General features: G+C 35.7%; 1 protein-coding gene across 1 annotated transcript; it reads right to left on the bottom strand.

Annotated features, from left to right (window-relative positions):
- Positions 1-2,606: 2,606 nt before the first annotated feature.
- Positions 2,607-22,332, bottom strand: LOC128553751 (thrombospondin-2-like). Its single transcript, XM_053534926.1, has 12 exons — positions 22,210-22,332; positions 21,819-21,938; positions 16,143-16,313; positions 15,760-15,930; positions 15,171-15,335; positions 14,068-14,178; positions 13,692-13,802; positions 7,295-7,405; positions 5,689-5,825; positions 5,337-5,433; positions 3,537-3,698; positions 2,607-3,056 (listed from the first exon to the last, which is right to left on the bottom strand). Exons 2-12 carry the CDS (start codon positions 21,910-21,912, stop codon positions 2,815-2,817), a joined length of 1,572 nt encoding a protein of 523 aa, XP_053390901.1. The 5' UTR covers positions 21,913-21,938; positions 22,210-22,332; the 3' UTR covers positions 2,607-2,814.
- Positions 22,333-23,698: the final 1,366 nt, after the last annotated feature.

The following is a 23,698-nucleotide window of genomic DNA, read 5'->3' as shown; positions in this document are numbered from 1 at the left end:
GATTTAATCCCCGAAAATGATAGGTAAACAACATTTACAAAAATACAATTTCGTTTTCCAAATTAATTTGAGTCGAGAAAGTTGACATGCTAACTTTAAATCTTACACTAAAACTTTTAAAAAATGTTTGTGTCTACTTTACACATCTATGCAGTCTACTGATGTAGTGATGGTTTCAATTTATTTGTAGATCTCACCAACCATGTTTGAGGTTATAAATCCAATCTAAGTTGATTATATCGATGTTGGAAAAATTAAAATTTTTGTGTTTATCAAACTTTGATCGCGATGGGGTGGGGTGCAAAGCAAAATTTTCTAGTTATAGGCCTAGAGATTTCATTTTTAACGACATGAAGAATATAGGTATCGATACCAGTTTCTATTAAACGATAATATTTACATTTAAAAAGCGTAAGGGACAGACTATTAATTTAAACCAAGCAGAATTGTGTTCTGTCGGCACCTCACCTGCAAATTGTGTAAAGACAGGATGCCGTGTATGCCCTTTTCTCATAGTTCCGAGCCTCTAATTTTAAAAGCTAAAGTTCCTACCGATATATCGGAAAAAGGGGGAGTCATGCTTATTTTACATATATTTAATATTAAAGAAATTACCAAAACAAGAATGTCCGTTCGACATGTATAAAATATGCACTGTTTCTGTATGCCCTGGATATGCATAAATAAAACATGTGTCCATAACAACCTGAAACGGCCGACTTCGATCGGCTAATGTCAGCTGAATAGTCTTGTTTTTTCGATATTTCCAGCACTTTAGTTGTGTATTATGCAAGAATAGCGATAACACACGTTTGTTTCGTGAAACAACATCTGCAGAATCCCTCGGGCTGTGTTGGGCTACTCGGCAAACTTGTGGAACATTTCAAAATCGGAGTTTATACACTTGCAGCCGCTACCTGCATGATCGCACCTTTGAAACATTTAAAGCCTTCCATAAATGCTAAACTGACCCCATAAATTGCTTTGAAAAACACAGTACAAGTCTCTACGAGCGGTATATTTCAGTTATCCCCGGTGATTTCATTCCGGATAGCGGACGTGTTCCTGGTTTTTATCACTTCGTTTGGCAGCTGAAATCGCCGGGGATATTTGAAATATTTCGCTCCTAGAGACTTGTTCTGTGTATATCAAAACAATTTATGGGGTCAGTTTAGTATTTATGGATGGCTTTAAATGTTTCGAAGGTGCAATCATGCAGGTAGCGGCTGCAAGTGTATAAACTCCGATTTTGAAATGTTCCACAAGTTTGCCGAGTAGCTTCCCAAAGCGTTACGCTCGCATAGTTCACCTTTTCAATGTAAATGACATTATGACCGGATTTATTGTCATCGATTTTTTTTCATTTGACTAACATATATAAAGTATATTTGTGTGAAAAAATTATATTAAACAAAAAAATATACACTGGACCCGTGCCTGTGGGCTCGTGCACCAACCAATCCCTTGGGATTCTGCAGATGTTGTTACACAAAAAACGTGCGTTAACCCTACAGCTTAAATTAGTAAGAACCAGTTTTGGAAACTTTTTATTTTTAAACGTAAAGACGAAGCCAGGAACCAAAATGGTGTTCAGGGGTGTTTTGATCCATGATTCACATTGCATTAACAAACAGTGAGAAAAAATACTTTGAAAATTTGTGAACTCTCCCAGAAATCCTTCTTTGATGTTAACGTAACCAATGTTGTATCATTACATTTATCTCCATAGACTCGGTTACAAATACTCTGTAGGGGCATCCGTGGCCGAGTGACTAAGGTCACTGACTTCGAATCACTTTCCCATTACCGATGTGGATTCGATCCTATGCCTGGCGTTATTTTCTTCGTGTGAGGAAGCCATCCAGCTGGCTATCCAGCTGGCTTATGAAAGGTCGATGGTTCTACCCTAAGTGCCCGCCCGTGATGAAATAATGTACAGATGGGGACCTGGTGTCTTCCTCACCCTTAAAGCTTGAAAGTCGCCAAATGACCTTTAATGTGTCGGTACAATTATCTACTTGTCCGTATGCTTTTACTGTTGACCTAAATACACACAAAGAGCCCTTATACATATAGATAAGATGTCGTGCGCACGAAATAAGATAATATGCGATCGAAATAAGATGTCTTGCGTTCGAGTTAAGATGTCATATGCACGAGTTAAGATGTCCTGGGGTTGGAGATAAGATGTCGTATGTATATGAACATTGTTATTTGACTATAATGTCTTTCATTTTTATCTACGTACATTTGCGGTCGAATCCCTCTCTACAACAACTCCCTACAACAATCAATAATGCTTGTCTCCGTCAAATGTTGCTCAAAAGAGGGAACACTCGATACCAAAATGCAACAATCTGCATCAGATATCTGGTATGATTGAGTAATTACTTCAAAGGGGCAACAAAGGGCGAACGGTTGTCAATGAATGAATTTGTATCTTTTATCCATTGACGAGCCGATTGTCACTCTTAAAAAGTCAGGTTTAGGAACATATATTTACAGATTAACTACTACAGTTCTCCTTAAGTTGCAGATGATATAGGGCTCATCTCTCTATATCCGGATTAAAAGAGATGTTCGATATCTGATATAACTATGTCCTTTAATATGAAGATTACATGTATTACATAATAAGAAAATAAAAGTATTATTAATATTACGGGTTTTACCTCTCAAGTTAGAAGAATTGTATGAAGTATTGTCGTTTCTGAATTTGGCAAATTCCATAAATGCATGTCATATTTGTTTCAAAGAGTCATATAAAGTCAAGGCTTTTAGTTGTATATGTTTTGTTCTACTTCCCAGTCTACACTAAACGCGTCTGAACATAATTTTCGATGTCTTTAAAGATTCGGTATTTTTAAAGTTCCTGTAGAACATTCCTTCGATACCATGATCTGTTCCAGGTGTGAAATATTTTCCATTTAGATTAACATCTGCACAGTAACCATACCACCATCCGCCTCCACTACCCAGGGCGCATATGTGAACAGTATCGTGGTCGTACGTTAAAAAGGGTCGTCCGTTATGATAACTCAGTCCTGATCTATCACCTAGTAATTGGTATACAATGAAAACCGTTACATCAAATTTATTTCCTAGACTCCTAATTATTAGAAAACATTTGTTAATAACAAAACAAAATTACACGTTGTATTTCTTAAAACTACATCGTCTCGCTAGCGTCTTTTTTTTTGTTTTGTGTATTTTTATTTGAATTGTGTATGTGTATACAAAATAATATGAACACATACGTTGAAAAATGGAAATTTATTTTTTCAAGTATGACAACTTAATGACAGATCTACAAATTTTCCACAGGAGTCAATAGGCGAGGTCCTTTGATACTAAATATTTAGTTAATCATGATATTTATTTTAGTATGCTCTATTTGCCCAATTCATTGTTTTGATGGTGATGATTTGATCAAGCTTTTTCTTTCGGTTTTAGAATTTATTCTGTCTTTAGTGTTTTCCGAATATTGACGCATGAATGGTAACTTAACAAAAGAGTTAATTTGGCGGTACAAATACCTGCAGTCCCAGCGCCCTTATTTACATGGAGGTTGTAACCAGGGTTTGTACCTAAATGAAAATTTGGGTACACTTCGTAGACGTGTGAATTGTCTGCCGCTGTCAAATCTATTCTCAGTTCAGTTGATCCTTGCGCAGACATTTCCTCTATATACTTTAAACCTAAAACAAAGCACTCATTTGAAAGTTCAATTATTCAATGACTCATAATTCTTCTTTCTCATAAAAGGTACATACAGATTACAAAGCGGTACGCCACTACAATACGATAGCGTTATGTATTCATATATTGTCCAATAGACCAAAGGCTTCCGATGTCTTTTTATTTCTATAGGACCGATGCTGACCGATGCTGTGGTTTGAACATAGTGTTAGGTGTTCAATTTTGAGTTCAACGAAGCTAAGTCAATAGTTACATTTTATGCTTTCCTTTCAAAATTTATTTGGATTTATGTACTGACTTTACGTTATATAGATAATTATTTTCTTTGCATTTTATTGTTTATCTAGATGTATTGTAAACCAAATAATAAATTTAATGAATTAAATCTGAATATACAACGCCACTGAAGATATCCAGGATGACCATATACATGCTAACATAAAGAACTTAAATAACTTTCAATCAGTTTTTGCGACAGAAAAATGGCTGAGTACTTGATAGCAAGCTAATTGGTCCAAGTTTCTAGTAGACAGGTAGAATAATTGCATGCGACGTCAACGTGACGTCATTGACGTTACATGTTTTCAGTGTTCCCAAGATGGCAGAAAATGCAGAAATTGTAAAAATATTTTATATTATAAATTAGATAAATCTCAAGGACTTGTGCGCAAATTGAAATAATGAACCCAGAAGCTTCTGCTCAGTCTGCACAGCAAATAAGATTAGGCTCAATATTTGATGCTGAAGGAACTCTTAGATGCAGACGCAGTGAAAACACTCGTAGACCAGCAAGCAACATTTGACATCGTTTACACCTTTTTTGCAAAATCGAGAGGGCTGTTTTCAAATTCAATTGTAAATGATGAAAGTGACATATGAAAATACTATTCATGTGTACAAAAACTCACATGCGTATAGATATAGATTTTTGTAAAACTGACAAAGTCATTATTTATGTTATATATTATGGATGACCTTGTACTTACATAAAAACAAGAATTTATTGAAATAAAGAATGTACTTATTATTTCAATATATATATTTAAAACGCTCGAGACAGTTTTGATGAAACAACTGACTTCCTTATAAAATTTTTTGGCAGCGGATATTTGATATGCACACATGATAGGCTCTATATTAGTGGTCAAAAAGTTCCCAAATCTGATTTACGTATGCACCAATAGCGCGACCTCCGACTTTAAGTGTTTGTCTTGTTATCACCTAATAATTGCTTTGAGACACCAGTTTTCACGAATGTTTTATAAAAACACATTTTCTTGCACAACGCACTTAATCCTGTCGTAAGGTATGCCTTTCTGCACATACAATTTTGTTTTATATCCATGCCTTTGGGCGGGAATTGGAAATTACTTATTGGAGTAGACACTGAAAAAATCGCAGTTCATCATTACCTGATCTGTGCTACAACTGTACCTGAAAGGCAGTTGCTACGTGAACAAACAAGGTCCTTCATAATGTTATAATAAATTATTCAATTATGCATACATCAAGATAGTTTTGATTACCAACAAGTAAAAGTCTTTTTGACTTTAAAACAACACGATGGTGTAAATTCTGCTTTAAAGCAACAATATAATGGTTACAGCATGGGCAAACTTGGCTCAGCTAGAACTTACCAAGCCAAAATTCCCCTGTAATACTTCCGAATCCATTGATATATTCTAAGAATTTCCTGGTGAAGTTCACCGATCCATCAAAACGATTTTGAAATACCTGCAAATACTACATATATCTTATAACTGTTTTTTTAGCGAATTCTTATGTCAAACTGTCAAATGTCAATAAAAGATCACTCAGTGGATCACAGTGACCTCAAGACTAAAAATGGATTCAGCACAGTAACTTAATAACCGTCGTCTATAGGTGCGTCTTTTATACTAAACGGTTAATTATTAACTAAAAAGGCACTGTGATCTGACTGTTTTCAGTTTCAATACCGCAATAAACGTTCCAAAACTTGTAACATACCGTCCATCCTCCTAAGTCGGTTTCCATATCGCAAAAGACTTCTTTCATTTGTTTAGTTCTCCACAAGATAATATTATATACGCCACTTTTACTGCTTATGTTCCTGTGCAATATGTCGTAACAGTCGGACGCATTTGCTAGAATAATTGATGATGAAATATATATGTATGTATATATATAACACCCTAACGCCCCCAAGCACCGTCTTGAGAGGAATTCTAATATAGTACAATTAAACGTAGTCCATGATCTCAACTTTAGGACAAGAAAACAATATAAAATATAAGTGCGTGGAGAGGTTTAACAGCCGCAAAACGCTTTAAAATAAGAAAAAACTACTTATATGGTCATGCTTAAGCATAGATCGTAAATACACACTTTCCAAAAATGTACTGGTTGGGAACCATTTTCCGGACAGGACCAGTTTCCGGACACAAGTAATAGCCGCTTTATTTCGTTGTTATTTATGTAATTGTTTCATCTAGATCATTTGGATGTTTGTTCTTCATGTCTACAACAAACCACTATTTTATAAGGCTGTATAATGTTTGGGTTTTTAATGATAACTCACCTGTGTTTACAAAACAACTTTCTGTCTTAACGGGGCATGTAGATAGCACTGCGCATGCGCAGTAGTTTACACGAGCTGAGGTACCAAGTGTGGAAAAAATAATCAAACTACATACTGATTGTCTGTTGATAACATATTTTACTTTTAATTTCACGCTAAAAGTTACGTAAGATGCAGGGCCATCGATTTTGCACTAATTTATTCTATATCTATAAGACGAAATTCGAGTTTTTTTATAGTCAACCTAGGTTCGCTTTCGTAGCTGCTATTGAAAGTCGGGTTATGTTTCATGTGCAATTTTGTAGGGATGAATGATAAAGAAATGTGTAGAAATAGTTTAATTACTTATTTTGATATCAAATTTACAACAAAACACTGTCAAAATATTTGTCCGGAAACTGGTTTACCTGACGAAAAAAATAACTCATTTTAGTGACCCAATTTATGTCCCCATGGAACCCATATTTTACGTCACAACGCGATGCTGATTACACCATCGGATATGGAAGGAGCTGAAGTTTATGCAGTGTGGGCTTCTTTTATCTCAAATATTTTTAGGGAATAATGAAGCCGACATTATAAAATTTGTCCGGAAAATGGTTCCCAACCAGTGGGGATAACGTATGTTTTTTTATATTTTTTTTGTTTGTTTTTTTTTTGTTTGTGTGTGTGTGTGTGTGTGTTTGTGTGAGTGTGTGGGTGTGTTTGTGATTTAACATCTGCAGAATCCGGAACACTGAAAGGGCCGGACTACAGAGTACATATGAGAATTCTGCAGATGTTATGACATGAAAGTAACATGCATTAGTGTGATTCTAGCGCAAAACGTGTAAAAAAGTTCCCAAACTTGGTTTACTGGAACAGAATCCAGGAACACCGGCTAGGTTAACTGCCTGCCGTTATAGGACTGCAATTCTGTTAAAAAACGAAGCTAAGCCGGATAAAAAAATAAAAATAAAACAAAAAAAACCCATAAAAATACACACTCAATGTCAGTCTTAATTTTAAACTGAATCATACAAGGTATCAACTTACTGATGTCACAGTTCTTTCCAACATAACCGGCACTACAGTAGCATGTGTAATCTGAGTTTTCAGAGATGCATGTTCCATGCATACATGGATGTGTCCTACAGTAAAAATTGGCTGAAATAAAACGGAGATAATTTTAAAAAGAGGTTGTGTTAAGCTCTTATTCGCCGGATAGTTGCTGTATTAGCTAATAGTCGTTATACGCGAGGTCGTCATACCTAAACGCGTTTAAAGTCCAGTTTCCTTTTATATAGATTACTGACCGTTCCAAGGCGGTGCGCCTATTTTCAACTTGCTTTTTGCCGTTTCTTATTTCATGTTACAAACAAATGTATTGTTTTGTTTGTTGTTGGTGTTTCTTTCACCTTCCTCGCCCCTTGCATTTACACCCCTCTCCTTTTACTGAGTGAGGTTGGATATCCACCATAATTTTGGCCGCCAGCCGTCCTTTGGAAGTGCCCCACTGTGTTTTTTCCCCGCTTGTCTGTTTGTTTGTTGTGTTTGTGTATGTGTGTGTATGTGTACATGCATTTTTTCGCTGATGTTGTTTGCGATTCAGGGATACTACGTTTTTGGAGCGTGGCTTTCCCACTTTGCCCCACATCCCAAACCATTTATCTATCTCTTATCCAGTTTTGTATGTTGCACATAATTGAAATGTACTTTTGAAAGAACTGGTGTGCTACAGTTTTCCGTTACAGTTTTATTTTGTTCTGGACCTGTTTTGCGATGCATGGCTCTATGGCTGTGTTTTGGGATTCTCTGTTCTTCCGGGAAATCTAGCCTTACCTTTTATAACTGAATAGAATAAAACATAAATTCAAAATAGGAGCTAGACCTGGGGTCAATTACTTAAAACGTAATTAATTAAATTACAATGCATTGTGAAATGTCCAATTAAATTACATATATATGAACTTTTAGCATTGTAATTAATTAAATTACAATTACTTTGCAAATGGTAAGTAATTACATTCAATTACAATACCAATGTGATAACAACCTAACATGCTTGTTACATGAACACGGTAGCAAAGTTCTTTACTTTGTACCACATATACATGGTAATACAACTGTAAACTGATTTCAGTTATTTCAAAATTAAATTAACGCTCAAAGTAAAATGCGTGTTTGCGGGAGAACATCACTCAGTGATTAATATTGCCCTCAATTAATATTTAATACATTTTCAAGCAGAATTCGGTTAGAGCCGATGCATGTAAAGCCAGGTATTTCTGTGAGGTCTGAATTTCTCTGAAGGTTTATATGATCATGGTTTTGCAATATGTTTCAAATTTAGCTAGAATAGTTCAGTATTTAATTATTTACTTTTTAAACATATATTCAAAGTTTTTATCCTGACACTACATGTTATCAAAAGGACCCCATTGGAAATAGGTTGTAAAACATCCATGAGCCATCCTAGAATAACTATGTCACTAAAACTGTAGAATACTCATAAGGTCCACAATGATAATTACATATTTTATCTTGTTAGAACTGTGATGTCAAAAGCTATGTTTTTTTTTTTTTTGTATCATTTAATATGACATATTTTATCATAGATAAAAAATGATTAAACTGAATGCTAAGCTTTTCAATTTTGCTTCGATAAAAATACATGTCAAATAACAATTTCAGAACAGAACAGAACAGAACGTCTCTTTTATTCTCTCAATATATCAAGGTACAGTATATTGGTTATAAACAATCAGGATTGTTCTCACATTTCAATGAACACATGATATGCACAAATTATATTAATGAAAATAAAAAGTAAATATGGAGAAGGGATTACATTCTAATTTCAAATTATAATGTTATTATTTTCTCCAAAAGCATTGTGACAAACATTATCAAAGATTACCTGTTGGTTCTTATAAAACAGTCATATCAGAACAAAGGAACTATGTCCAAGAGATTTACACCTACCATAATATTCTCTTGTTATTTTTCACAGCTATGAAATGCAAATAAGTATGTTTAAGGGAAGTGTCACTGGTAATAGACTTATATACAATGTACTACTTGTTCAACAAACTGAATTACCGGTAGTGCATGTGCCATGTAACTGGAAAGTAATTGAAATGTAATTGTCTATAACACCCCAGAACTGCTCTGAAATTAATTGAATTACAATTACATGTAATTGACAAATGACCAAATTATAAATTACATTCAATTTCTTAGGAAATGTAATTTAATTGAAATTGATTACAATTACATTTTTTATTTCAGGTTTGATAGGAGCAAACTCAAAACACTTTTGACATGAAAACTCCCAATAACATTTGCATGTCTACATAATAGCGATGACGGAAACCATGCAGATTCCATTTAAATTGGCATCACCTCTAATCAAAGTATGTATAAATGTACTGTATTGTATTAAAGATGGAATTAAAGATTGGCAAATCCAATACTATGTATATTAACAATGTATACCATGTTTCATTGAATGAACTAAAGGTTGCGAAACAAGTTAGTCAAAAGATCTAACTAAAATATATTGAATAAGTATCGAATGAAATTCTAATTATTATAAGATTGAATTCAAAAATTGAAATTAATGTACATTTTATGAACGGAAAATTAAAATTAAATCACAGACTTTTATCAAATTAATCTTAGTAGACGTTGCACGGTTTATCAAATTTGAAATTTTTGAAGATTAAAAATTTGATTTTTGTTTTTAATGAAAGTTTTAATTATATATGTATAGCAATTTTATAATTTTATTTTCCTTTTCTGTATTGAAAAAATATCCGCCATCGTGGATGCCATGATGAATTTCTCCGTGTATACACTTGTGAAATTAACATAACATAGCTTACTTTATTCTGTTTTAAAGTATGGCATTTGTCAAACTGTAACCATGGTAATGAAAATATTGATAGCATGTAATAACAAGAGCTGTCCATAAGACAGCCAAGCTCGACTATTCGAAATATTGTCCCAGAAGCAGGAAAACATTACCCAAAATGTTAAATATCAAACGAGTTTTAAGTTCAAAAGGGGACATAATTTGACCAAAATGCATATCAGAGTTATGGGACTTGCTGCTATCATGTAGTTTTATAACCCCGAAGACACATGTGAAGTTTCAATTCAATATCTGCAATAGTTTTGGAGATAGTAACTTGCATGTAAAACCTTAACCAGAATTTTCTAAGTCCAAAAGGGGGCATAATTTTCCCATGGTACATGTCAGAGTTATGGGACTTGACCAAGTAAGGTTAGTAATTGACCTAGAAAAAGAAAAAATAAGTTTCAAATCTATATGCCTTTTAGTAATAGCTGTATGTACTTGCACGCAAAACTTTAACCAGAATTTTCTAAGTCCAAAAGGGGGTATAATTTGGCCAAAATGAAAGTCAGAGATATGGGACTTGCTGCTATCAACTAGTTTTATAACTTCGAAGACACATGTGAAGTTTCAATTCAATATCTGCATTAGTTTTGGAGATAGTAACTTGCATATAAAACCTTAACCAGAATTTTCTAAGTCCGAAAGGGGGCATAATTTACCGAAAATACATGTCAGAATTATGGGACTTGACCCAATGAGGTTGGTAATTGACCTAGAAAAAGGAAAAATAAGTTTCAGATCTATATACCTTTTAGTAATAGCTGTATGTACTTGCACGCAAAACTTTAACCAGAATTTTCTAAGTCCAAAAGGGGGCATAATTTGGCCAAAATGAAGGTCAGAGTTATGGGACTTGCTGCTATCAACTAGATATATAACCCCGATCACACATGTGAAGTTTCAATTCAATATCTGCATTAGTTTTGGAGATAGTAACTTGCATGTAAAACTTTAACCAGTCCAAAAGGGGGCATAATTTGCTCAAAATACACGTCAGAGTTATGGAACTTGACCCAGTGAGGTTGGTAATTGACCTAGAAAAAGAAAAAATAAGTTTTAAAGCTATATATGCTTTTAAATGATAGCTGTATGTACTTGCATGCAAAAACTTAACCAAGGTGTGACGCCGACGCCGACGCCAGGGTGAGTAGAATAGCTAGACTATTCTTCGAATAGTCGAGCTAATAATAATAATAATAATAATAATAATAATCCCCAATAATAACGTGATTCCCGCTAAAACGCGGGGAAGAGTCCATTTCATGATAACTGATGAAATAACAATTCATAATACTTGCACATTACTTAACAAATAAATATTAGTATTTATTCATTTTAGATATCCACCAAATATATGGCAACATAGCTCAGTTGGGTAAAATGCAGACAACAATTGGATAAAAGGCTTGTGGGTTCGAATCTTCATGAGCGTTTTTTCCAGGTTTTTTTTTTGTTTGTTTGTTTGTGTTTCCTATTCGGTTTCAGTATTTTTGGTTCTTCCTTTAATGGTTTGTATTTCTATATATGTCTTTATATAAAACTATAGTATGTTCATTATTTGTATGGCTTAAGTGCATGCATTTAATCAATATCATCTTTGATATATAATAAACTATTCTGGTCTGCCATACCGGCTTAGATACCTCTCTGTCGTGTTGTCAAAGAGCTCATGCAGGAAACTTAATATTTATGCAAAAGTGAAATAAAAATATGAAAATTAAATGTCATATTAATACTTTTTTATTATTCTCAGCATACTTTTGCGCCAATGTCAGCCATCTTGGACGTCTGAATTTCTCCGCAGTAACTAATATTTGAGAGTTCTGTTATGAATAGAATACTTGACATACAGCATTGTTGCCTTGTATGTTGATTATTCTAACACGACCAGCAAATAACCTACATATATGGAGAGCAAAATCTATCTCGGGTTATTCTGCAATAAACCACTCGCGTGCAATGACGTCATCCGATCCAGGTGCGTAGCACGGTCGTAAAAAGTAATTACCATTTTTTCTAACACTGTTGATACTAGTATGTCGTGTTAGAATCGAAATATTAAGTTCCCAAGTGTGATTTATCGTAGAATAACCCAAGTTTTTCGTTCTTATGCGAAACAATATATCACTCAGGCCTACGGCCTTCGTGATATATTCTTACGCATAAGAACTCAAAACTCGGGTTATTCTACAATAAACAACGTTTGGGAACTAATTATTTCTTAAATAACATATTTGTCAAATAAAACACATTTTCAACAAGATTAGGGGTAATACCTAGAATTTGACATTGACTTTGAACCTTAAATCACTCCTTTTTGACAGGACTTTGAAATGACTATATAAATTTATAACTTTAATAACAAATTTAATGTTCAATGCGTTTTGAAGAGGTAAAAATCCATTTTAATTTATTTTGGTCATATTTTATACCCCATCTTGGATTTCTTGGCCCGCAAAAACTTGAGACAATATTTTGCTAGAATCATAAATTCAGATATTTGCCAACATTTTGTTATATGACGGCCTTTGTTGTACTTTCGCGATTAACTACCCATTAAAATGAGCCTCTTTTTTAGCTAAAGTCAACCTACTATGTGCTTTACCGTTGTTCTACATGCTTGATAAGCACGTGTTTCGCGTTTATCTGGGACAAAATAAATACTTTCTTCGAATTTTTTTTATCAATGGAATTATGACTCCCTCATTTTATGGGGGAGACATATTGGTTTTACATTTGCCGTACGTCCGTCTGTCCGTCTATCCGCATTAAGCTTGTCCGGCTTTAACAGGTAGAACTGCTGGTCGGATTTTGACGAAACATCTTAGGAGTTATCAGTACCAACCCTAATTGTGCATGTCGCCGGCACGTTCCTCTTCGCTGCACAAAATAGCCACCAGAGCTAAGGATAGAAAGAACTTGTCCGGCTTTCACAGGTCAAACTGCTGACTGGATTTCAACGAAACTTCACAGGAATGATAAGCACCAACCCATATTGGGCAAATCACAGACAATATATCGCTTTATCAGGTCGATAAATCCATATATTGAATTCACTAAAAGGCAATAATTGTATAATATATATTCAGCTGGAGTGCGGCTGCCTCTTTTGAATGTTGCTTTTTTCGATGGACTTTTGTCTTGTTTTAGTGAAAGTCTAATATAACTGTATATAAGTGCATTTTGATATTTTGATTGCTGAATTCTATTGTTGATGCAATATAATTATAAACCACCATGATATTTCAGTTAACCACAGAAATACATTAAATACAACTTTTATTTCAAGCCGCCTATCCTATACGATATATGAAAGTGCAGGTTAAAAAATTTGCAGCGAAAGCTATTTCAATGTAATCATACTGAGACCTTAAAATATTCGGACAGTTTTTTTTTCTTACACTGTCTTTTTCCTTTACATAGCAACATACAATTTTTTTTAAATAAAAGTGCAGATACAATTTTTTTCAAAGTGACTCACAAGTCCTTCACAACAGAGTAAAACAAGATTTCGTTTAAACAAATACTTACAAAAGTTACAATGACGCCCCTCGTATCCGTGATGACAAATACAAGAATAATCATTTAACATGTCTACGCATGTGCCGTGAACGCAAGGATCGGTCTGGCAACGGCTGGTCGCTGCACGTTAAAGCAAATACAATTTACACATTTTAGGGTTTCGAATTCATAATTTATAGCTGGACAGGTCACGTAACAACCATATAAATTGTAAGAAAAGAAGAACTTATCTGAACATTTTGCATTTGTTTTTCCAATGCCGATGAATATAGCTCCCCATGAAATTTAAAAAGTGTATAGATGTATCAACACTATATTATGATATAACTTAATCAGTTATACGGATGAATTATTTAAGTAATATAATTAAATACTTTTTACATACAAATATTGCAGTAACGACCTTCGTAACCATGGTTGCATGAACAAAGATAATCTTGAAGAGCTTCATAGCATTGGCCATATACACATGGATTGGACAAGCAGTGTTTCGTTTCTGTAAATTAAAACATAACTATGTCTGTTTCTTCTTCAAAAGAAAAGGCTTGAAGAAATAATTATACCATTAAAATATTATTAATATTTGATGTAATATTAACTGATATTGACTGTCACAAGTAATAATAAATTCGACGTTGTGCAACACAACATGATCAGTGTCGCCGAAGTACATATGTATGCCTTGCGGTACAGTTTAACGTGAAGTCAGATACATTTAAACACCTGCTGCACCGAAAGCAATGGTTAGTTATGCGGCTGTACAATATGCAGATATAAACATTGGTAGATAGAATACCGTCATAATTTGATTATTCTGGACATGTTACGATTGTATATAATGCTTACAATTAAAATTATACCGCCATGGCATCATTTTTTCTAGACTAAATGTCAACAATTGAGAAATTATCACAGTGGGCGTCCTTGGGCGTTTACTCCCTGGATGGAATCGAGTCGAGTCAGATAACGCAGTTCGAGTAAAACGTTCTAACATCGTGAACCGGAAGTGGAGTTTTACAGCCTTGTTTACGGCTCTTGTTAACATTATCGTCGGGGGCAAAACAACATTTCTACAAAGGTAGTGTCATTTCTTCATTCAAATATTACCTTATGTGATCATAAAGTTTTCATATGTTTATTTCGCTACGATGTTTCTTTGACATTAAAGTTGTATCTTCTCATTCCACCATATTGTTCTCGCATTGCTCGCGGTCCTCCCGATAAGCAGGTGGTGTAAAATGTTGACCCGAGAACAATGTTCTTGAGCCATGTTCGTGTCATTAGGGCGATTTTATCTCGGGTCGGACAAAGAAGAACAACCGGAACGAAGCGCCCAAGGACGCCCAGTGTTTTAGCCTCTGATCACTAAACACAAATTTTGTGCGAAGCGAGGCATACTGAAATATTTGAGTAAAAAACAATTCAAAGGGACTTGTTAATAAATCATTCGACATTTTGCACTTTTAATTGTGTCAGTTACAAATATACCACAATTCATATTGCCACATGACTCCACCCTGTCATTAGAACCTAAGCAATATTTTCCATACGGCGAAGGATGAGGGTTCGAACAAGACCTCGACTGAGAACGAATTCCTCCGCCACATGTCGCACTGCATATGCCCCACGAGCTCCAGTTACTCCAGCCACCATCTAAAAATGCAAAGTATTTCCTTAATTTATATTTGCATGACAGTTTGAATGAAACAAGATATGTGTGTTACATACATGCAAACATGCAGACATACATGCAAACAATACTTATTTTATCAAATAAGCTTTAAATTGCTCTTTGATACTTGTAACATGTGCAAATATTGAGTTCTGCTCAACTCGTGGTGGACGGTAGAATGCATTTCAACTACTTCCATGAAAAGACTCAATCAAACCGAGCCTGCAACATTTTCATTTTTGTCGTGTTGGACGACCTGTTGAGTGTAACCTTTATTTACTATACCCTCTAAAATGATGAAATAAAATAATAAGATAACAAGGGGCTAAAGTTTACAAGTTCCAGGTATTCTGTATTTGTGAAAAAAACTGAAGTAAGTAAAAATCTTAAACGTTTAGAACGCACTTGCACATGGAGCAGGCATGCACAGTTTGTTATCAAGACTGTCACCAAAACAGTAGTTGCCTGCGAGACTTGGAACAGGATTAGAACAGTTTCGAGAACGACGTTGTAAGCCCATGTCACATGTTACCGAGCACACACCCCATTGCGACCAGCCACTCCATCCGCCATGAACTATTAATAAAATGAAATGAATCTGTTGTCAATGTTATTTCCTGTAATATAGGAATCTCCTTCGATGTTATGACAGAAACGTACTATCTGTATAATATTTAGTAATCGCGTGTAAACATATATCAGATATCAGTTCATTTTCACTTTCTGTACTACTTTGTAAGATGGGTATAAACCGCAAACAAAAGTATTTAAAGAAAACTTATCAGTACCAGGACAAAGTTCCTTTTTGCAAACTTTTACGTCAGTACTGTCACCAACACAGTCTAGACCACCATTCTTTGGTGCCGGGTTTGTGCACGATCTTGTCCGAGACTGTTGCCCATTTTCACAGGTTACGTCACATTTACTCCACGAAGACCATGCTGTCCAGTTTCCGTCAACTGAAATTACCCTGAGTCTATTTTTTTTAGTACTTTTGACACTTAGCTATAATTTCTTTACAGAAGTGATCAGGAACAGTGCTTGCTTCGTTTCTGAAATGCAAGTAGTATAAAACGGGAGGGAGAAATCTTCTGGTCCTGAAGATTTGCTCCTTCTATAAGATTTTCCCTTTGGGGGCACTGCGCATGCGTTAAAGGGAGATAAACGTGACAAGAGGTCTACCATGATTGTCGGGAGTGATCTTAACTCGATAGGCACCAAGATTCCTGGAAGTCTGCGAGTGTGTAAAAAACAGTCGCAGACCTATGCAATGAATTCGGGAGGGTCCCTGGATATCAAAACTAGTCTTAACTCGGTTGGCACCAAGGTTCCTGTAAGTCTGCGAGTGCATCAGAAACAGTCGCAGACCAGTGCAATGGCCTCCTGAGTGCCCCAAAATGCCAAACATAATCTTAACTCGATTGGCACCAAGATTCCTGGAAGTCTGCGAGTGCATCAGAAACGGTCGCAGACCAGTGCAATGGCCTCCTGAGGGCCCCAAAATGCCATACCTAGGGTTAACTCGATTGGCACCAAGATTCCTGAAAGTCTACGAGTATAATAGAAACGGTTTTAATGTTTAAACTTAATTTTGAGAATAAAAAATCACGAACAACTCTGATTGATAAATATTTTATTTCCAACAATAATTTCCACATTCTTTTTATTCGGTTGTAATCATCTCAATGTGCATTGTATTTAATTTAACTTTATATGTCAGTCAATATTATTGAAAGTGCACTTTTTGTGTAAACAGTTACAGTTACAATATGATATCCTGTACACAGTTGATCGCTTCATGCTTCACTTCTCTAAATCTGTTTTTCTCCTGTCTCAGAATCTTCCTCCGAATCTAAGTCGTCTTCTTCATCCAACTGAGGTATATTGAAAGTGCGAAGAATTTTATCAAACAGAAATCTCCTCTTAAGAATTGCGTACTTTAGTACCTCATCACTCTCATAACCTTCTGTTTCAATAAGCTGATTTATGGTGCCCTCTATAGCTTTATAAAGGGCATCTTTTTTCATGGCGTTGAACCAAAGTAGCTTCTTGCCAAATGCATTCATTAGGGCTTTTCTGTATGTATTTTTCATGTCCTGGAAAACTGTTTCTTTTGCATCAATTTCGCTGATTTCTAAATGTTCTTTTAAAAGTTCAGCGACTTCAGAATCATACTGCCGCTGGCTTTTGAAAACGCCTCTTCCACAACTTCGTCCCAGGGATCAATATCCATAGACTCCTCCTCTGTTTTCGTAGAGGTATCATCACCCTGATCATAATCGTTTCCAACTTGCCCAAAAATGTCTTCTTTGTTAGAAATACCTGACATGGATCCATCATCAGAGTCCGAGTCAGAATGCGCAGCTTTCTCATTGCCTCCTTATGTCTTACTTATAGTATAAATACAGCCCTTTCAACATTTTAATTTCATGATGTTTACAATTTCACGATTCAATGATTTCATGTTATGCGTGCTGCTGACCAATTTTAACTTTGTGTCAATGAGGAGGCAGTGAGGAGGTAATGAGAAGGCAGTGAGGAGGCAATGAGGAGGTATGAGGAGGCAGTGAGGAGGCAATGAGGAGGTATGAGGAGGCAGTGAGGAGGCAATGAGGAGGCAGTGAGGAGGTAGTGAGGAGGTATGAGGAGGCAGTGAAGAGGTAGTGAGGAGGTATGAGGAGGCAGTGAGGAGGCAATGAGGCATTAAATGCAGCTTGAAGGTGTATAAAAGAAGTATCTGTGAGACAGGGTACGTCTGACTGGTGTAGACGCTGTGGTCAGTTGTTTATAAAACGAGACCGTTATCCTCACTATGGGAAGTAACGAAAACGAGAACGTTATATTTCAATGCAGGAAATGCGATTACTTTTTCTTGTGTTGGAGAAACCTATTACACCACTTCAGAGTATGGCATACATGCGCGTATCACTCAAATATCTGCGAATTTTGCGACTGCATGTTTGAAAACCGTCATGCATTTCTCAAGCATCTGTAAAAGGAGACTCTTGGATCATAAACATAAAATTTCTGAAACAAGTGACTGATACATAAATACACGGTCTCACTTGATTTGAAGACATTCACAGCTCAGCTAGCAAGAGATACGGACGAGCATTCACTAAAAATGGAATTCTTCGATACAATGGATAGGAAATCGAGAAAGTTAAAAAGGAGATCTTCGAGACAATATTCTTCTGAAAAGGCTGATATATTTGTCAACAAGCCTAAATGTAAACGCTTCAAACGGGACCTCTCTCAGCAAAATCCTCGTTCTGAGATGTATATTAGAATGGTTCTTCCGGCAGAACAGACAACAGCTATAGCGAAGAGCATGCTTTAGCGTCAATTGAAACAAGAGAGAACTCTCATCGACCTTGAATTGCAACGAATGGAAGAAGTCAAGGAAAAGAGCAAGCATCATATTTCAACACGAAAGACAGACTGCACTGGTCGTAAGAATAAGAAATCTTCTCTAACGAAGGTTTCTCCTACCGAAGAAAATAAAATTCAACAGAGCCTAAACTCATCAGTGTTATCGGACCCGTATTACAGTTAGTGTTCATTATATTTCCCCTTCATTCGTACTTGAGAGTTTGAAAGGACTACTTCTGTTTAAAAGTTTAAAAAGTTGGACCGAGATGTTTGATTGCGATATTTGTTTGAAAAAGTTTGCACGAAAGGACAATATGTTACGTCACAGAAAAGCTGCGCATTCTGACTCGGACTCTGATGATGGATCCATGTCAGGTATTTCTAACAAAGAAGACATTTTTGGGCAAGTTGGAAACGATTATGATCAGGGTGATGATACCTCTACGAAAACAGAGGAGGAATCTATGGATATTGATCCCTGGGACGAGGTTGTGGAAGAGGCGTTTTCAAAATGCCAGCGGCAGTATGATTCTGAAGTTGCTGAACTTTTAAAAGAACATTTAGAAATCAGCGAAATTGATGCAAAAGAAACAGTTTTCCAGGACATGAAAAGTAAATACAGAAAAGCCCTAATGAATGCATTTGGCAAGAAGCTACTTTGGTTCAACGCCATGAAAAAAGATGCCCTTTATAAAGCTATAGAGGGCACCATAAATCAGCTTATTGAAACAGAAGGTTATGAGAGTTATGAGGCACTGAAGTACGCAATTCTTAAGAGGAGATTTCTGTTTGATAAAATTCTTCGCACTTTCAATATACCTCAGTTGGATGAAGAAGACGACTTAGATTCGGAGGAAGATTCTGAGACAGGAGAAAAACAGATTTAGAGAAGTGAAGCATGGAGCGATCAACTGTGTACAGGATATCATATTGTAACTGTAACTGTTTACACAAAAAGTGCACTTTCAATAATATTGACTGACATATAAAGTTAAATTAAATACAATGCACATTGAGATGATTACAACCGAATAAAAAGAATGTGGAAATTATTGTTGGAAATAAAATATTTATCAATCAGAGTTGTTCGTGATTTTTTGTTCTCAAAATTAAGTTTAAACACTAAAACCTTTGAAATAGACTAGTTTTGGCATTTATGGAACCTCCCGAGTCCATTCCACTGGTCTGCGACTGTTTCTAGTATACTCGTAGACTTTCAGGAATCTTGGTGCCAATCGACTTAAGACTAGGTTTGGAATTTTGGGGCGCTCAGGAGGCCATTGCACTGGTCTGCGACCGTTTCTGATGCACTCGCAGACTTCCAGGAATCTTGGTGCCAATCGAGTTAAGACTAGGTTTGGCATTTTGGGCCCTCAGGAGGCCATTGCACTGGTCTGCGACCGTTTCTGATGCACTCGCAGACTTCCAGGAATCTTGATGCCGATCGAGTTAAGACTAGTTTTGATATCCAGGGACCCTCCAGAGGCCATTGCACTGGTCTGCGACCGTTTCTGATGCACTCGCAGACTTACAGGAACCTTGGTGCCAACCGAGTTAAGACTAGTTTTGATATCCAGGGACCCTCCCGAATTCATTGCATAGGTCTGCGACTGTTTTTTTACACACTCGCAGACTTCCAGGAATCTTGGTGCCTATCGAGTTAAGATCACTCCCGACAATCATGGTAGACCTCTTGTCACGTTTATCTCCCTTTAACGCATGCGCAGTGCCCCCAAAGAGAAAATCTTATGGAAGGAGCAAATCTTCAGGACCAGCAGATTTCTCCGTCCCGTTTTATACTACTAATGCATACACTGGATCAAAATAATTTGTACAAAACAATGTGTACACAGGCTGCATTAAAATAAATCCTAGCCTCCTCTTAAGTTAATAGTTCTAACTATTATATCACATATGGCTGATGTGGTTATTTTGAAATATATTAATTCTGTCTTATTGATAATTTGATTGCTTTGAATTCATTCATTCAGTACTCAACCAAATTTCGTCTCAAAATTCTTTTTTAAATTCTTTTTGAATACTTTTTTATAACCTGAATTTTATGGATATGTGATTGACTTCATAAAATTGTAGGCACAGACGTTTCCGACCATTATTGGTTGAAGTTACCAAACGTTTTATTGCAAGAGGCTATAATAGCTGTTCTCAGGTACACTGCATATTATTTATTCAGCAATTTTAGGTTGGTCATAATGCTTTCCTCTTTGACCATGAGAGTTGGTGGACTCCAAGGGAACTTCCTCTTAAATCCTTCTCTAAGTACGTACTAGTTTGATAATTATCCTCTGTTTTTCTTCGCCGTGTCCTTAATGGTGGGTGTTTTTGTTAATGCTCAGCCCCTAGTATATACGTTTACAGTCCCATGGGTTTTATTTTATATATTTTTACATGAGTATATTTGTGTTTTACAGATTGTCTTATGGTTACAGCTATGTGTGTATGGGAATCACATGGCGGCTGTTATAAATTTACATCGTCTTGTAATATATGAACATGGTAGGACCTAAATAGTTCTAAGTTCCTGTCGTTTTCTTTTCCACTGAACGTTCCAACTGTTCGTTCTCGATGTTTTTTTAGTGTTTGCTATAATATTATTATTGTGTTTGTTTCAGCCGCTTACAAATGCTCCAGTCTCCACATTGTGTACTCTATAGGTAGTTATGTTCTTTAATAGTGGCCTATCTTTTTGGACTTCTGTCCTTTTTTCTTGTAAGAAATTGAATAGAATCACTGGGCGTAAAGCCGAGAATAGGTTTTGCTTTTTCTCCCCAAAGTGTAGCGTTCTTTGAGATAATTGTAAACAAGAAATCTGTTGAATGTGCTGCTATTTCAGTACTACACTATGAATTATATCTTAAAGAATCAATAGCAGATACTGTTCAACTATGCCTGTGTGCAATTATAATATCTATTTTCCCTATTCTTAACCCATTTTACAACAGCAAAAATCCCAGCATGGGTTATATTTCATCATAGTTAAAGGATTTTAATATATATGTTTAACCGTCTTTTACTTATGTTACGAAATTAATTTATTTAGCTTTCTTAAATAATTTAAAAATGCTGCATACCAATACAAAGTCCACAGAATCTTGGACATACGTTCCTTGCATGGTTTACGTCACTACAAACGCTGAATAAAGAATTAAGCTTTGCACAATCCATGGATTCATCATCGATACATAGCTTGGCTGAAAGGGAAGCAGATCATTAAGAAATCATGCGTAGGTTAGCATGCATTTTCAGTTATCTACTGTATTACGTAGTATAAGTTACTAAATATAGACATTGAAAGTGCTGCAATGCATTATGCCCATTTTAAGCACTTGAATTTGTATTGAGGATTTAAATAAACTTAAAAAGCTGCAGTTTTAACACCCATAACTTACGATGAGATAGTAATTTACGTAAATCGAAGGTACAAATTAAAAACTTCTGACTGCAGGTTAATCATGCACTCACGTTCCAGATGATAGCACAAAGCTGTGTTGCAGTGATCAGTAGAACAACATTCGAAGCATTTTGTCTGTCTAGCAAGAAGATCGCGTCCAACTATAGTGCTAGAAAGTGAGGCATGGGAATCACAACGCTGTTTAAATCGTAAAAGATAAAATACATCGTCATTATTTGTTCAATAAAGAATAATTAACTTAATTACAACTTACCATGTTATAAACATGTATTTCACTCTAAACATACATTATATATACTTGTATATGGACTAATCACCAACACATTTCAATAGCCTGGCAAAGCACCTCGTAGTAAAGACGAGAGTGCATATTTCAAAACAATCCATCACTTGCAGTGTTGCTTTGTACAAACGCCCGATCTGAACTGAGCTACACATTTGAAAGTGTTCAACAGTGGATACAAAACTCAACTCTGTATTCTTGTCTTGTATCCATGACATTTTAGTCTTCTAAGTGATTTGGACCAGAGAAGTATAATTATTTTCCATTGTATCACGAGGATACAATGATTTTATATATATAGTGTGCATTAAAGGAAATAATTCAATTAATCATCAGTTACTCTCCCATGTATGGGATCTGCGAGGATACAAAAGATAAAAGGTGAGGGTAGATTTCCCCGAACCACAGAGCCACCAAAACACAGCCACAGAGCCATGCGTCGCAAAGTAGGCCCGCAACAAAAGAAGCTGTAACGGAAAAATATAAATATGGCAGACATGTTGTTTCAAAAATCCAACAACGAGTACATTATAAATATGCAAAATACAGAAAATTGGGGTTGGATGTTAAGGGGTAGATACAAGGTTCGAATATTGGAGGAAGGTGGAGCAAGGATGAATATTGAATAGGGAAAGCCACGTTCCTTAAACGTAGTATTCCTACAACGTCGCAGACACGCACACTGCGAAAAAAGGGTCAATATACGGGAGTGTACGGTCCCGTATATTTCGAAAATACGGGAGTATACGGGGTGTATATTATAAATATACGGACCTAGTATACAATCCCGTATTCGGAACATCTAGTATACGGGAAGTCCGTATATTTGTCATGCATATACGGGATCCCGTATACGCCGAATATACATACATGTATATTTCCCGTATATATTAAATATACGAGTTTTCAAAAAAAATCAATTAGAAATGGTGTTTATTAGTGTTCTGCTTTAACATAGATTTTATTTCCATGTATTCGAAGGGTCTTTGAAATTTATCCCGTATACTTGTCGTATTTTAGAATATACGGAACACGTATACGAGCCTGTATATTCCGGATATACGTAATATACGGAGCCCGTATTTTTGACATATACGGACTGCAACTGCATCTAATATACGGGACATATACGGACCTGTATTTTCTAATATACGGGCATCGGATTTTTTCCGTATACGCATGATATACTAAGTATACGGATCCCGTACTTTTGACATATACGGGGCATATACGGAACTGTATTTTTTGATATACGG

The sequence above is a fragment of the Mercenaria mercenaria genome, unplaced genomic scaffold, assembly GCF_021730395.1.
Source record: "Mercenaria mercenaria strain notata unplaced genomic scaffold, MADL_Memer_1 contig_4270, whole genome shotgun sequence".
NCBI lineage: Eukaryota > Metazoa > Mollusca > Bivalvia > Venerida > Veneridae > Mercenaria > Mercenaria mercenaria.
This window is presented reverse-complemented; position numbering and strand designations above follow the sequence as displayed.

What these genes read in the sequence shown, in the direction of transcription:
- LOC128553751 (XM_053534926.1), bottom strand. Translation starts at nt 21,912, where the DNA reads ATGGATTGTGCAAAGCTTAATTCTTTATTCAGCGTTTGTAGTGACGTA. An exon ending in ATTCTGTGGACTTTGTATTG is followed by an intron (nt 16,314 to 21,818) that starts GTATGCAGCATT and finishes GGGTAATTTCAG; the next exon opens with TTGACGGAAACTGGACAGCA. An exon ending in CATGCCTGCTCCATGTGCAA is followed by an intron (nt 15,336 to 15,759) that starts GTGCGTTCTAAA and finishes TTGCATTTTTAG; the next exon opens with ATGGTGGCTGGAGTAACTGG.